Source organism: Dermacentor albipictus, chromosome 6 (genome assembly GCF_038994185.2).
Source record: "Dermacentor albipictus isolate Rhodes 1998 colony chromosome 6, USDA_Dalb.pri_finalv2, whole genome shotgun sequence".
Classification (NCBI taxonomy): Eukaryota; Metazoa; Arthropoda; class Arachnida; order Ixodida; family Ixodidae; genus Dermacentor; species Dermacentor albipictus.
In genome coordinates this window covers 78214194-78230887 of record NC_091826.1, presented here as the reverse complement: position 1 = coordinate 78230887, position 16694 = coordinate 78214194, and the positions used below count along the sequence as shown (strand labels likewise).

At 45.4% G+C, this 16694-nt stretch overlaps 2 protein-coding genes across 5 annotated transcripts in view; one reads left to right on the top strand and one right to left on the bottom strand.

The window, feature by feature from the left end:
* Positions 1 to 3341: 3341 nt before the first annotated feature.
* Positions 3342 to 7348, bottom strand: LOC139061224 (uncharacterized). The gene has a single exon (XM_070540910.1). The coding sequence runs from the start codon at positions 6947 to 6949 to the stop codon at positions 5657 to 5659; it is 1293 nt and encodes a 430-aa protein (XP_070397011.1). The 5' UTR covers positions 6950 to 7348; the 3' UTR covers positions 3342 to 5656.
* Positions 7349 to 7802: 454 nt separating this feature from the next.
* Positions 7803 to 16694, top strand: part of Rok (Rho kinase) — a 74303-nt gene continuing 65411 nt past the window's right edge. For 3 of the 4 annotated variants that reach the window (XR_011515261.1, XM_070540908.1, XM_070540907.1), the window contains exon 1: positions 7805 to 8319. The gene's annotated coding sequence lies outside the window, so the exon portion shown is untranslated. Of the gene's footprint in view, positions 8320 to 16694 lie in introns of all 4 variants that reach the window. The other variant, XM_070540909.1, reaches the window with a different exon arrangement.

Below are 16694 nucleotides of genomic sequence, written 5' to 3'. Positions count from 1 at the left end.
CCCTTGATGCGCATGACTGTATCAAGGAGTGGTGGTGCGGTTTAAACCTCACCTGCATCTTCCATCACCTGGGCTAGGGACCTAACACGACTCAAGAATGCAGCAGCTTGGCGCCTGTGGTTACACCGGATGATTGATAGCGCCTGCTATGGCTATGGCATTTGTCACATCAGGCATGACATGACATGCTTTGGGATGGCAGGCTGATGTACAGTTACAGTAGGAAAGGATTAGCAGGAACTATTCGTGACCAGAGTAGTGAAACTGCCACATCATGCTGCTGTGCAGTAATATGCAGATAGTGACGGAGCTTGGCTCCTTCCAGCGTGGGGCATGAATGGTGTTTGAGCAATTGTGGACCCTGTGGGGAGTGTACTGCCATTGTGGTGCCGTGGGGCATGCGTGCCCTGTGGCTGGGCCTGCTCAGGAAGCTGCTCCTGTCCAGCCGCAGTGGTGGGTGCCTGAACATGATCAATTAAAGGTGCTGCTGTCCGTTTGCCTGACTGGTGTCTGTCACTGGGAGCCTCAGCTGGCCGTCCTCTCGGAAGCCATGGCCCTGCGCCTGCAACCTGTTCATCATGATCTTTACATCTCGCATTCATATGTGAGATGCGAGGAATGGAAACTGCTCGGTACTCCTGCCATCAAGTTGTCGGTTGTAGTGCTGCTTATCACACTTTTTCCTCTCTGTTTGTAAGTCACTCTTGCAAATGTTTTTTGGCTGCTACTGTTACCAGGCATGTCTTGTCTTGACAAGAGATGACCCAGGAAAAAGCAGCTTGCGGCCCTTTATGTGCATTGCCTCACGACTTCAAGTGTACCAGAGAACTGGGAGAATGCCAACATTATACTAATTCACAAGAAGGGAGACGTTAAAAGAATTGAACAATTACAGGCCCATTAGCTTGGTTTCAGTATTGTATAAAATATTCACCAATTTCCAATAGAGTAAGGGCAACATTTCAGTCAACCAAGAGAATAGGCTGGCTTCAGGAAGGGATATTCGACAATGGATCACATCCATATCATCAATAGGGTAAACGAGAAATTTGCAGCGTACATTCAACCTCTCTACATGGGTTTCATTGATTACGAAAAGGCATTTGATTAAGTCGAGATAACAGAAGTCATAGAGGCACTATGTAATCAAGGAGTACAGGAGGCATATGTGAATATCCTGGGAAATATCTACAAAGATTGCAGAACTACCTTGATTCTCCACAAGAAAAGGCAAGAAGACACAATCTTCCCAATGCTATTCACTGCATACTTGGAAGAAGTAATCAAGCTATTAAACTGGAAAGGCTTAGGAGTGAAAATCAATGGCGCATATCTCGGCAACCTTCAGTTTGCAGATGTCATTCTCCTGTTCAGCAACACCAGGGACGAGTTACAATAAATGATTGAGGACCTTAACAGAGAAAGTGTAAGAGTGGGGTTGAAGATTAACATGCAGAAGACAAGGATAATGCTCAACAGCCTGGCAAGGGAACAATAATTCAAGATCGCAAGTCAGCCTCTAGAGTCTGTGAAGGAGTATGTGTACCTTGGTCAATTACAGGGGACCCGGATCATGAGAACGAAATCAGAAGACTAAAAATGGGTTGGAGTGCATACAGCAGACATTCACAGTTCCTGACTGGAAGTTTAGCACTATCATTGAAAAGAAACATGCAGAATCACTGCATTCTAATGGTGCTAACATATGGGGCAGAAACTTGGAGACTGACAAAGAAGCTCAAGAACAAGTTAAGGACCACGCAAAGAGCGATGGAATGAAAAATGTTAGGTGTAACGTTAAGAGACTTGAGGAGAGCGGGGTGGATTAAAGAGCAAACGGGGATAGTCGATATTAAAATTGACATTAAGAGGAAGCTTTAGCTCGGGCCCAACTCCGACGCGGCCTATTCAAATACATGTAAAACGCAAAAACGTTTTTATGAGATAACCCCTGGACCGATTTTGATGAAATTTGTTGCATTTGAAAGAGAAAGTTAAATTCTAGTGACTGTTGGAAGCGGAATTTCGATTTAGGGCTTGAATTTTCTTAAAACGATTTTCAAATATTTGACCGTTTGAAAAAAATAGAAGCACGAAGTTTACAAATTCATAGCTCTGCATAAAGACTTCATATCGCGGTTCTGTAAACGGCATCCATTAGATCATTCAAAGCGGACAAATTCAATATGTCATTTTACATCTTACATGAATCTGTGACGTTGGTTACAACGGTTTTGCAAAAGTTCTATTTCCCTATGATTAAATTTTTTTTATATTCTTGTGTACCATCAATTTTGTCCGCTTTTGATGTACTACTAGATGCAATTCACAGAACTGTGTTATCATTTTTAGTGGTTGAGTTACAGAGTTGTAAACTTCATAGTTTCGTTTTTAGAAAATTTTCGATTTTCGCCAATTTTTAATAAAAATTGACAACCTAACTCAAAAATTCGAAACCAACAGTCACTAGATTTTAAGTTTTTCTTTTAAATGCAACGAACCTCGTCAAATTTGGTGCAGTGGTTGCCGAAAAAAACGAATTCTCCTTTTACACGTATTTAGATAGGAACACCCGAGCTAAAGCTTCCTCTTAAGAGAAAGAAATAGAGCTCAGCAGGCCATGTAATGTGTAGGATGGATAACCGGTGGACCATTAGTGTTGGAGAATGGGTGCCAAGAGAAGGGAAGCGCAGTTGAGGACGGCAGGAAACCAGGTGGGGTGATGAAATTAGGAAATTTGCAGGTGCAAATAGGAATCAGTTGGTGCAGGAAAGGGGTAATTAGAGATCGCCTTCTTCCTGGCAGTGGACATAAGAATAGGCCGATGATGATGTACCAGGCATTGAAGGGGCACTTTTCTAGCTAACTGCAAAATGGCCTCACTATTTAATGACACTACCTCACGAATTTGTTGCCACAAAATTTTTTGAATCCTTCTAATACAAACGGAGTGAGACAGTTATCACAACAATAAGTGGCTTTCTCCCTCCTGGGATGCTGGGAGCTAAATGGTGGATGTGGCAAGGAGGTAAAGCCCCGCCTCAAAGCTGAGCGTCTTGCCCGGTGAGAGAGCTCATCGCGGTCGTGGCATTTACGCTATGCAGCATGACGCTGCTGTCTCGGTAGCCACGAGCAGCAGAGGCAATTTTTGTGTGTAGATTGACAGTGGGAGAATGAAATGCTTTTTCTATCTTTTTGACGTCACAGATGCATGTATTTTTCGTCGTAAATGCTGCACCACTTTTTTCTTTTTGTTACGCAACCTGGGTTGCTGTTTATTTTCACACACAAAAGATGCCACATGATGAAGCGCCACATGATGCCAAATAACTCATTCAGCATAATTTTGTAAACGTTTTTTTCCCTTTGGATTCCTATCAGTTATCACAATGAGTGGCTAATCTGGGCAGTAACAGTGGGCCAAACATAGCGCAAAATGAACAGACAAAAATAAAACGAATCATTACATATTTGGCATTCGCTTTTCACCACCCTCCAAAACCCACGTTGTGCACAGTGCGTAACGACGACAATGCTTGGACGCCGATTACAAAAAACAGCACAGCCAACAAGACAGAGGCAATTCAGGATCATGGCACCGACTTTAATTTCGTAGCACCAACTCACATTTATTTTGCATGTGTTTTTTCGTCCTGATGTGCTCGGGCAATAATTTCAATATTTCCACTTTGTGGCTTCACCAGAGCTGGTTTGTCAGACGATGCATTGCCTTTGTGTGTTTTGTTTCCTATTCTCATATTCACCTTGTCGAGAAATAATTGCCGAGTTGAAAGTCGGTGCCTTCTGCTGCAGCATCTGTCTCTGTGCTGTTGTTAGTGTTATTTTTCCAACTCGCTTGACTCGCCAGGTCAATTGAAAAGCTGTATTAAAAGCATGTTTAAAAACAAGAAGGTAGAGTCAGTTACATAATTAGAGATTTAGCTTTTGTGTAAGCATATTGCCTTTTGCAGAACACCAGGTTACCGGAGCTGTGGAGGGCAGCAGCATTGCTGGTAGTTGCATCTTGCAACGTTTTTGTCCAACTGCAACGTTTGAAATATTTTTTTGTTGCACGTATTCTTATTGAAAGAAAACTGTAAAAATAACTGCACATCAAGAGTTGTATCGCTATTGACGATTTATGCCAGCAGCTAAATATGTGGTTGGCAATTGCAGTAATGGAGAATTTCAGAATAGGGTACCCAAGCCACACCTAACCGCTGGGGGACACAAACTCCATTGTGGGCCCTTGGCACACTTTTTGGCTTGCTGCACATTCTTTTGCGCGCCTGGCAGTTTGTGTCCCCGAACACTTGGGCACCCTAATTTGGATCTCTCCGATAGCCCCGATGACAACCTTGATGGCAGATTTTGAAGGATTTCATATGCGTTATTATCAACAAAAATGCTCACAAAACTTGCAAACATGAGTCTTTAGGGTATTTTATAATGCAATGTCATCTTCGTGTGCCGCAAAATGGCACCGCCGATGTGGCTGCCGATGTATGTGGGTCCGATTACCCAATATTCCACAAAGTGGAAATAGCTTACGGAGAGCTAAAGATCTATAGTTATTCAGTTTTCCACAGGCACACATCACCACGGTTCTCGTCCACAGAGGACATCACTCGTATCTTCCAGCGACTAGTGTCTCTAACAACAGCAATGCAGGGAAGCGGGCTGTTCGTGGCAAGTAATGCTGATGACCTGGGTGTAGGCCACAAGATGGTGTCAACAAATGTCAGTACTTTCTCAGCTCGGCATATTATCCTTTGTAAACAAGCACACATGACTGATGCCGCATCTTTTTACAAATGTGCTTAACCATCACTACTGATGTAGACTCTGGATGACTTAGACCAAATGCCTCAAGGCTGTATCCGAATAATCCTATGCAGGCCTCTTCAACCATATTTTATTTTCAGCTCCATTCAGCAAGCCTTACTTGCTTCTTTGCCTAAGCCTCAGTGAGGAGACCTTCAAACACAGCAGAAAATCTGTGCACAGTGTCAAACTTCCTAGTCAGTAAGTTGCAGCCGTTTGTACATCTCTGATTTCTCCCATGTCCGGTTTGGAGTACAAGAGATGACCATCCCGTAAGCTGATGCTCTTCAGTACATGGCAGTGTCTTGGTGAATATGTTTGTGCATCTTGCTTCACATTTAAAAATGCAATTGGCACTGCTGGGAACAGAACTTTGCATTGGGCATGGGATCTAAATGATTGAATGGCTATGTGTGACAAGGCTTGTCTTGCTGAAATGGTTAGAGTTCATACATCTGTCGTCAGTCTCGGTCTTTTCAAGAAGCCCATCCAATATCCGGGGTGCCTGCCCTGTGCGATGTTTAGAGCAGCTAGACACACCAGTGAAGAACAAAGGGAAACTTAATGAGCTGGATGAAACTGATCAATTTTGAACACTGTGCATGACCACATGAGAGTTCTTTTGACACTATCACTCTTCTACATTACATCAAGATTTCTCGCGCTTCCAAGTGCACAATGGGCCCTTCATTGAATTTTGGTCATCAGGCACAGAGTTCTGAAATCCTGTGCAATGCGAGGCCTGTTCAGGCAAACCTCCTTGGCCAACTTCTTGCCTCTGGCAATCTAGTTAAGGTATGGGCATCTCATTTCGTCATCACAAGACGCTGTCTTAAACGTCTCTGGTTGCCAACTTGATGGCCAGAGCATCTCTCTTGATCCTGGCTTTGTTCAGCATCTCATCTGAGACCGTGGGGAGATGACAGGTTGCTGGATGAGTTGCAGTGATGCCTTCCGCCCAGCGTGGTTCAAAGCGATCCCCTTTGGCCTCACAGATGTTGTGCAGCACGCAGCAGGCCAACACCAAGTCTCCCACGCTACTCAGGTCTCCTTCGTACTTGGCTGCCAGGCACTTCCAGCGGGCCTTCAACTTCAGCACCGTCTGCGAAGCATAGCCTATGGCTCCGTTCAGTGCGCTGTTGTACGTCCTCTGCGGCTTGGTAGCCGCGAAGTCGTACGGCTTCAACACTTCAGGACGAAGCGGAAACGACGAATCTGCCACGAGGTAAGCAAAAGGACCGGGCGTTCTGGACTCGGCTGAAGACGACGGCGTGTCTTGCTCAAGGGCGCCGAGTTCGGGCACAAACGCCCAGTCTTCTAGTCTGCCCGGGCGAGAGGGCGTCTGACCAGCCCGAGCCGCCGTGATCTGGCCGTCGCGACCAATCACGACCTGAAGCAGACAGGCGTACAAGTCCGCCTGGCCCGGCACGGCATACTCAGCCTTGACATAGTTCGGCGGGCTGACAGCGATGTAAGTCGAGCAGATTACGCCATGGCACCCGGGCAGGCCGTACACTTCTTCGAAGAAGCTCGGCGTGTTTTCGCAAGGCTTGATCACTCGCGGCATGACGTGTAGGATGAGCGCCTGGATGGCTTCTTTGAGGATCAGGCAGGCCGACGAGCGCCCCACGCCGAACAGCTGGCTGAGGACCTTGTAGTGGCAGTTGTTGGACAGGCGCCAGAGGAACACAGCGACCTTCTTTTCGACGGGAGTCGCGGGTCTCCAGGCCGTGTCGTGCGTCGCAATGTGATCACGCAGCAGGTCGCAGGCGTGCTCGAAAGTGGCGCGGCTCAGGTGAAAGTTGTGAAGCCAATCCTGTGCGCTGAAGTCGGCGGACATGACGTGAAGCCAAAAGTTGTCGCTACGCACGCGCGTCCAAATGCGACGTCTACGGCCGCCAACGCCGCCGCCGCGACCACCGAGCCCCGGCCCGGTTCTCCGCGGGGACTGTGGCTCTGGAGTCGGAGACTTCCGAGCGGCTAGAAGGGCCACGAGACGGCGATTCCGCTGTTGCAGCGCGCGCATACGACGCTCCTGGCGCTTACGTCGAAGTCGCAACAGCATCAATCCTGCGGCCACGACCCCAAAAGTGGCCATATAGAGCGTGCGTTCTTGCGCGTCCATGGTTCCTTTAGTAGTGGACTGCTCCAGAGAACACGTAAGCTTCACAGTAAAGGTGCACACGGATACCGTCTTACATTCCGAAGGTGGCAGCAACGGCTGTAATAGCACGTGACACTGTATGAACTACGTTGTTCCAGTGTAGATGAAAGTTCAGCTTCTTTCCGGGCTAACCGGCACATTCACAATTGTGCCAGCTGCATACGTTTCGTTTCGACTATCCACCCGCGTCATCGCCATTATATCACTGCGGAAAAAGCGTCATGCGCGCAGTCAAACGCTTGTGAACATTCTAATCGCCACACACAGAAAAAAGCTCAAAATTTCTCATTCGCGGCACGGAGTACGTTGCAATTTCCACACTCGGTTTACTGTACACACAGTAGGTGCAGCGGTGGCCTGCCCCTGCCTGTGTTGGGATTTGGTCGTGTTTGCAAACACAGTCGCATTGGCGAAGCTGGCGCTAGCGAAGCATCTGATCATGAGAGTGTTTCGGTGAGTGAGCATATATGCCCGTGCCACGGACCTGCGCTAAATGTAGTGCATTAAATTGCATTTGGTGACTGAGGAAGAAAGTTCACCAAGTTGACTTCGACTCTTTAACCCAGTATGCATAATGCTCTACGGTCAACACCTGAAGTAGCCTCTTCTCTTCTTTATTCTATGCTTTTGTGGCTTGCACAGATCCAACCGCAGCTTAGAAGAATCGCAATAAAGTGAGTTAAATGTATTAAGCGTAACATTATCCGAAATGTCAAAGGGCCCCATTTTCGGGGTGCGTGCTCGCTCAGCAGATCTCGGCAGAAAACAGCGGTTCGGGCACGCAGCGCCAATTCCGGCTGGCAACAAGGAGTAGCGAGCAGCCAAAGCAAAAGCTGCATCGTCCGACAGCAAGCTCTGTTGATTTGGGGTGTCTGCCTTTGCCGAGTGTTAGGTGTGTGTAGGCGGTTTTTCGGATCGCAGCGTCCAAATACACCAAAAAGAAGCGAAGCGTGAAACCCGCGGCTCGCCGTCTGGCTGTGCGGCAGCGTGTTGCAACCGCAAGTGGCCGGGCACCACCTGCGACAATCGAAGAGGGGCTCCGGCGACGACAAAGGCGCCGATGAACGTCGCGGACGGACCATCATGCGAGAACCGCGAGCCCCTTCGAGGTGGACATGCCTAGCGTCGGCGGTGCTGTTCGCCGGACAGTAGTGCTTGTGCCAAGTGGCTATGAGTCCCCGCGGGGCTTCGGGAGAACCACGCAGCCTTCCCGTTGTTTACAGTGCACGCTCGCGTAGCAGACGAAGGGAACCTGACGACGACTTCTACTGACAGGAACCGGACGACTGCGACAGTAGGGGCAGTGTATTTCCCCGAAACGTCTCTCAAAGGTGAGACGGCGCGCGCGCGCGCTCCCGTGTTCCCCGGGGAGCCGTTGACAAAAGTGAAACCTCTCATAACCTGTGCGCGCGTGTGCGAGCGGCGGCGGCGCCTGGACAGCCAGAGCTCGCCACCGCGTTTGTTTTTCTTTTCCTAGTATAATCCCGCCGGCACTGCCGTCTCGCAAACGCCTGGAGGTGGTGGAGGGGGGGGGGGGGGAATAGGAAAGCAAGCACAAATCTCTTGTGGCTGCCCACTCCACAACGGGGTACTCTCCTGGGGCCCCACCTCCCCAGGCCGCGATGGTGGTGCGGATGCGTTGCCAGCTTCGAAATAGAGAAATCGCGGCCACAGGGCATCACCGTTTTTACTTTCGACGGGCGGGCAGGCGGCGCGGGGTGGTGGACACACTTCCCAAGTCGCGCTTCGCCGTCGCCGCAGGTTTCCTTCCGGCCGCGTTCAGTCGTGTGGCAAGGGAGCATCGGACGAGACGGACGGACGGCGGCTCTTCCACGCTTCGCTTAACGGGACATCCTCCGCGCGTTTCGTTGTTTCGCTTGAAGAAACCGCAGCGACAGCGGCGAGCTGCCGCTAACGAGCCAGCAGCTGTCGCACCGTAATTGACAGGGAGCGCGCGATTCTCTCGGAAGAATCGGCGCCCGCCGCAGCCCTGGGGCTTCGCCCGCGTCTTCCGCCGGCGACGACGACGACGGGCTCTTGGCGCGCCCCTGCGAACTTCTCGTTTCCTTGTTTCTTTCTTTCCTTTCTCTTTCCACGCCGCGAATGGAGGACAGGTAACGAGAAAATGCGCGAGCCTAAGAACGCGCCGGATTTATAGACGGCGGCGCGTTTAGTAGCGTTTCAAATCTTCCGATTTCTGCGGCCGCTTAGACAAACATGCCAGAGGCACGCGTGGCGTTCGCCCGTTTGTTGGGTTTCGCGGTTTTGCTGGGAGGCTCGCTCGATCGCGTTCCGGCGCAGTGATTCAGAGAGCATCTGCCCGTCTTCCGGTGCACGACTACACAGCTTCGACAGTTTCGCCTTTTTTTTTTTCTCTCCTTGCTAGTTGGGATCGCACGAAATGCTACGGCACTGCTCGTTTCACCTTGACATTGAGCGAGTGTATCAATCAGCGCCGCATCGACGGTGTCGGCTGCTCCTATCTCGAGCGGGTTATCTCCGGCAGCGCACCACCGCCGAAAAGACGAGTCGCTAATCGCTTTCTCACTGTGACTCAAAGTTAACGGAATCGCCAGCGTGCGCGATATGAAAAGAAGACGCAAAAAACCTTCCTCTGTTAAGCAAGAATTAGCCTTAATAACGAGGACTCATGTCAAATGAAAGGAAAGATATTGAACTTATTAACGTAAAAGATCGGGCTAGTTCTCTGCATGATTCAAAGTATTCAACATCTTGGACAGTCTGCAAATGAGTCCACTGCGCAGTAACAAGATGACAAATGCATTGCACACTCTGTATTGTCACCACCATTAAACACTCTCAAAGCTTGTTTAATTTTTATTCTTAGCTTTTATTTCAAGTGTGTTGCTTTGTTGACTTCAGAGTTGGTTATGTGTCACATTAATCACAGCCTCAACTGCTTTATGCACACTGTGTAAGGAACTGTTGTGCAGCAGCAGGTAGACGTCAGTAGCAAATGCCAGTTCCCCGACATTAGTCGAGTTAAGTGTTTACACATTAATTGTCATCATTGCTTTGGACCCGCCTTGCCTGCTTAGTGGTTTTGGTGTTGCGCTGTTAAGCATGAGGTCGCGGGATCAAATTCTGGCCACGGCCGCTTCAGTTTGATGTGGGCGAAATGCAAAAACGCCTGTGTACTTAGATTTAAGTGCACGTTAAAGAACTCCAGGTAGTCAGAATTAATTCGGAGTCTCCCACTATGGTGTGCCTCAGGTTTCGGCACGTAAAACCCCACAACATATATATCATTTCTTTGGCAGCACACTTGGGCAAGGCTGTCCATGTTGGATAAATCGGAGGCAGCTGATTTTCATTGTTTTGCCCTTAGGTTTCAATTGTGAATGGACACACAGTGAATCAGTACTATCGTCACGCTGACCACTACATAAACTGGGCCCCTAGGCACAGTCACAGGTGCTATTTGACAATGGCTGGCTCAGCCCACGACCTGTCAGAGCTACCTGGCTGATTGACTCTGATTCGGTCCTCTGATTGGTGCAGCTGAGTGAAACAGTCCACTGCTTGATCTCTCATATTTTAATTATACCAAATTTTTCTTTGCATTGATGGCTCAGTTGATTGCAGGGGCCATATCCTTGATCACTTTCAGGGACACTTACACTTTTGCATGATATAGCATCCAGGAGTGCAATCGGAGATCATTGTTCGGAGTGCACGTTCAGTTTCGCTATGTGCGATTTGCCTAGGCCACGGTTGAGGAAATCAGCACGGCCTAGGCCAATCGCATGTGGCGGCACCGAGTGCACGCTTCGAACAACAATCTCTAATCGCACAGCAGCTCACTTAAGCAACAGAAGTTTAGTCCTCTTGCTTAGCCAATCAGATCAGCGTCTGCTGATTTTCATATCCCTGAAAGTGCCTGTTTGGAATATATCCCTGAAACAGGCAAATTGAGATGCACAATTCATTTGAGAAGTTATGTGCAGGAAAACTGATGGCAAAACCATCTACAATAGCTCTGTCATATTGAGAGTCAAGTGATGTAACATTGCGCTCGCAAGTGTCTTAAGCTCCTCTTCCCACTTGTGTTCCATGTATGTAACACGCGGTATGTAAGGCTTCTGTTTACAAGAAATATTTTGTGCAGGATCACGCGTGAATCAGTAGCAAGTGGACGCAGAATAAAATGTCTTAGTGCTAAAACTGTTAAAGAGGTGCTGGCACAAAAAGTACAATTTGAAATAGCTGGTAGTTTGCATTGCTGCGAGCTCATAGGTATGATCTGTAAAGTTTCAGTAGCATATGCTGCTTAGAATGCATGTTAATTTAATTTTAATGTTTGTGCGAGCGGCGAATCAGAAAGCGCAGCATCTATCAACGAAGTCTATAGCGTAAACCCTCTTTGTAAACAGTGTGACGTCATGAGTTCCAGAGATTGATTTCATTGACGTGCGACATCATAGGTGGTCATAGGCTTGTCTCGACGTTCAGAAGAGGTTTAAGCACTGCTTGCATTGGGTGTCTTACACTGACTGCACAGAAAGTGTAAGCGCAAACTCCTTACCGTTTACTGATTTCCATCTTACCTGTGTCGTGGCCGGCAGTGGCAAAGCTAGTGGTGACAGCCTGTGACAATTTGTTTAACCATAATGCATTTGAATTTTTCTAAAAAAATTTTTTTCTTAGAAGGCTGATGGTTTAAGATAGCTGATTCTCTATAAGGTTGTGTAGTGCAGCACAAAACAAGACAAGGGACCATACAGCCTCATAGAAAACCAACTAGCCCATGCCGTCAAAAAGTGCTTGTCCTTGTTTTTCTGTGTCCCTTGTCCTGCTTTGCACTGCACCACCCAGCCTTCATTTATTTTTTTATTGTAACAGTGTTATTGGCGAAGGAAATTATCATATATGTATGTACTTTAATGATTATGTCGCTACCAACGCTTTAAAGAGCAGTTAGGTAGAATATGCAAGTTGCAGTATTAGTTTTGCGTGCTCTCTGTAGACAATGCATCACCAGATGTCACTACCAGGGTTGTTGCTGCTGTACACCTCTGCAGTTACCCAGCAAACCATGAACGGTGTGAAGCTTGTGGACATGCTAAAACGTGGCTAAAGCTCTCTAATGCCGGGATCATACTTCGTAGTGGACTTTTGTTCAACAAAGCATCGCAATGGTGAAGCAGTGCACAGGTTTCCTACCGAACTAGCAGACAAAACAGGAGCACAGGTGGCACGGTAGACCGTGAGCTAGCTTGCATCACAGGTCTGCATGCTCACATGATCATTGCTATTTAGAAGCACATCTCCTGCATCACGGGGCACAACGTGTGTGCTCGTTGAAATTAAAACCACGATTGGTTGTGAAATACAAGCATATAACTAAATGATTGTCACACGCTAGAGCAAACGAGTTTCTGTGGCATGATTACTGGGTCAATAGCTGCTGATTAAGTGCACAAACAGAGCACAAAGAATTTTGTGTCAGTATTCTTTTAAGTCGACTGCATTTCCCTTTCTCATACCTAACCATTTCATTTTTCTTGTGTTGATCAAATTGGCAGTAGGTGTTGAAGAAAAGACGTGAAACATAATCTGAGAAGAAAAAAAAGTTGGGTTCATGTGGTGAGACTGAAAGCCATATCTGAAGACATTAAATTTTAGAAAAACTACAATTCATAATGTAAATACTCTACTGCTGGCGGTCACCACTCCTTTTGTAATGACTGTAAGCTTCCCTCTCTGACTGCCACTGTAAATAGATTTTTTAAGCAGTAACTCTCAAGATTATTAGAGAAAAGGTTGATTTTAGTTAGTGAAAATACACACCACCGGTAGACATAAAATTCTGTGATGTGCTAGCAATGGGATGCTTAAATTATAGAAGGCATTTTTTTAAGACCGTACAGATTTTTAATTAAAAGCCTACGTATAGCACAGTGAACCAGGCGTTCTTACAGACGAGTTCCAAGGCAAGGTAGACATAATTTGCCACTAATAACTTGAGCTTCAGAAGACTAACTAACAAAAATTAATGAACTTTTTTATTGTGCCTTGGGTGCAGTTGTGTAAAAGGCGAATTTGAAGGCAATTGAAGGTGGGATTTTCAAGATTAAAAAAATGGGCGTGCATTAAAATGTGACTGTCTCCGAGTTTGCCATTTAGTCAACTGCCCCCTAGGCTTTATTAAAAAAAATAATTTTTTTTTTATGTTGATTAGTCTCCTAAAGCTGATGTTATTCGCAACAAAGTTTGTCCACCTTGCCTGGGAACTTGTTCTGCAAGAAAGTTACATTCACTGCGCTCATTACTTCTCTTATAAAAAATCAGTATGGTCTAAAAAAACACCCTGTATACATGGCATATTTGACTTGTCTACATAGTATAGGTTAAACGATACTGGATCACTTCATAGAACCAGTGCGCTTAGTGCCAAGCATTCAGCAGTGGCTAGTGGGAAATGGTGTAGAACAATGCATTGTACACGATGGCGAGATGCACAAAACTTGCATGTATAATCTTGAGGGGTGTACGGCTAGTAATCTTTGAGGCCGAATCGAATAACACCAAAAGTCAATCAAATGGAATACTTTTCAAATAGTCTTTGAATAATGAGCAGCCTTTTTCATCAGTAATATAAAACAATGTTGGTATCCCAGTATTCCAAACATTAGCAAGCTTCTGTCTCTACACTGCACATTATGTGCACTTTATCAAAAGCTGGCATGGAGCATCCTTAACATATAATCAAATTTCTTCGGATCATGCGTAATCTTGCATTTTCAGGATGAAGCTTTATAGGCAGTCTTGTGGGCCCATTAGCATCTGGCTTTGAGACTGGAACAGAAATGTGCATTGACTGAAATGATGGCAGAGGGGAAAAGAAAAGCAGATTTTCTTTAGTTACAGTTGTCACTGCAGATGGTGCCACTGTTACATCAAATAATGTTGCAATCAAGCTTATTCAAAACCAAAGGGAATGCAGTTTTAGCACCGATAAATAAATACCAAACAATAACCATTGCTGAATGTAACATCTGAGCTGTAGTTAAGTGGAAATGATACATTGTTTAACTGAAGAATTCTGGCTCCCGAAGTGACGCAGTATGCTCTGCGTAGCTTCTCTTTCTTTATGTTCACTGATGCAGGGGTGAAAATTGTTTCGCTTTTGCTTCATTTTCTTGGGAGGATTGTGCACGCTGACGATGTTAAGCATCCGAAAATTATTGGAAAAATATTCACATTTTTAAAGAGGACCGAGCCAAACGGGAAGATATTTGATTTGTGGTTTAAAAGTTTTGAGCATGCGTACACCTCTAATAATCTTGGCACGTATCATTATTATTTGGGTTCACTGCAGGATGGAGGTTCACTGCAAGCGAGTAATCCCCAGTTGTCATCACGTATGCTTCTTTCTGTGAGCGCTAGTACAAATGACTGCAGGTTCCCTTTGTAATTTAAAGCAAACAGTGTGCAGCTCTTTAAAACAGACTGTGTGGATGCCTGTAAAGACTTTTCATGGCCTAGTGTATGAGACACACTTGCAACAAAGTGCCGCAACAAACAGACAGTCACATGGGAGTGTACGAGGAACAAGTGCTGCTTGTCTGGCACTTCAAACAAATGTGGCTTTCTCTTTCTCCGTTTGTTTAGGATTTCAGGGAGCCGTATTTTAGGGAATTTTATTTTCCTCTGTTCCCAGCTGGCCGGTCGTTGAGACACATTTACGGTTTCTTTGTCAAAACCTGTCAAATTCTATAGTATGCCCCGCTGCAGCCCGTTTGTCATCAAAGCTCTGGGTCGCTTGCACAGGAAACACAGTGAGAGAAAGAGGCTGATAATGAAGGTGAACCAGGTTATCAGATTGTGGCCATGTAATCAAGATAGTCTAATTGTGTGCTGCAGGCGTTATCTATTGAGTATTGCTCAGAGGCCATGGTTTGATCTCTGTGACATAAATGAATGCCACCTAATCTTGTGTCTAGGAAGTGAACGGTCAGTGAAGTGTGAATGCTGTCACAGATGCGTGCCAGTAAGATTTTTTTTTTGTCTGTAATTATTCACAGTATGAGTAATGCTATCAAGAGGATAATGCAAAGGGGGCAGGTAGGTGATGGTATGATAGGTACAAGCAGCAGAGCAGTACAAGGATGGAATACAAATACAGAGGTACACAAATGGAACCAAAATAAACAGCCTGCCTTGAAATTTGGCTTCATTACAATGAAGACCACAGTGTAGTAACAATCCTGCCATAGGGTGACTCATAACATTATTATGGCAGGGAAAGAGAAAGTGTTGCCAGAAACTGACTGCCGTGAAAATAATCTTTAGATTTAATGCTCTACATGCAGACTATTAGGATAAACAGCTCTGATACAGAGACAACAGTAAACAACGTCTCTGGAAAGAAATTTAGTGAAAGATCTGGGAAAAAGAAAAGGTGGAAACATGTTTAAAGGGTGTTTAAGAAATCGAAAAAAAGGGCCATTGCTTAATTTTTATATTGGGCAGCCATTACACAGGCTTATGTTTTTTTTTTTTCTATTAGCTAGGGTTTCCTGATACTGTAGCTAGAGTCAGCTATAATCCGAGTAATGTTTTAAATAGTTGTGCTTGCATGGTTATTAGAAGAAGCGCTAGCTTGACAAATGCTATTTCTTTCCTTGTAAAAGGTACAGCAGTTTGCACAAGGTTATTCAGTACATGCTTAGCTACAAGGAAAACATTTACATCTGCTATTTCTTCTACCACTGTTCTGTGAAATTGGTTTTTTATGTGTAATTTGGTCATACCCTTTTCAGATACCAATTATTTTTGTTCATTAAGAATTTTGTTTCACCTCATTTCTTGCATCTTTACTCATAAAACCATACAGCTGAAGAACAAAGTAAAAATTTTCATTTCTGTGAGTTTTGTCAAGTTTAGAGAATGTAAACTCTATGTGCGTACTCTCGAAAGGGACATCAGATACAAGAGCATCAGCTATTTCATATGATATCTACCATATTTAGGAAGCACCCACTTAGCTTCTTGAAAAATATGTCTGATGTAAAACAAAGTAAAAAAAGATATGAAAGAAATGAACCTCGTATATGAGGACAAGAGCCACCGAGAGCAAACACTCTACCGTCTACCTTTGGATTACTATAACACTTCGCTCATTTTATTCAAATTTGTAGCGCGGCTTCATTGAGAAATGTTTTAAGGTGTATGCGATATGTTTTAAGTATTGTAGATTTCACCTGTGCTTTTGCTTTTCTTAGATTATCGTGGCATGCAAAATGATGCACCTAGTGCCTGAAGGGGATATTTGAGATGATATACCATGCATACAGTTATCACTCGAGTTGCTCAGTAAGCAGTCATTGAGAGAAATACTCGTAGCAAGTTATGGCCTTTATCTCTGCCCCCATTATTATCATGGCTAGTCTTTAGCTGCTGCTGCAAGACAGATGGCAGATGTTTGTTATCAGTTGATGTCAACAACCTGTAATGGTTGTTGGTTTTTGAAGCTGAACATTGATACCATAGTACCAGCACAGCATGAAAAATGTTTGTGTAAAGTTTGTAAACAAAGTTATCCATCATTCAGTGTTTCTCAGCTTTGTTTTTCTTCATTAGGCATCAACTTCTTTACTTTAGTCTGCAGATGAAGTTTCTGATTTTATTTTTGTGTGTGTAAGTAAAAATAGACAGAAATCATGGTTCATTTTTATTTTAT

Coding starts and splice junctions, on each gene's coding strand:
- LOC139061224 (XM_070540910.1), bottom strand. CDS start 6,949: ATGGACGCGCAAGAACGCACGCTCTATATGGCCACTTTTGGGGTCGTG.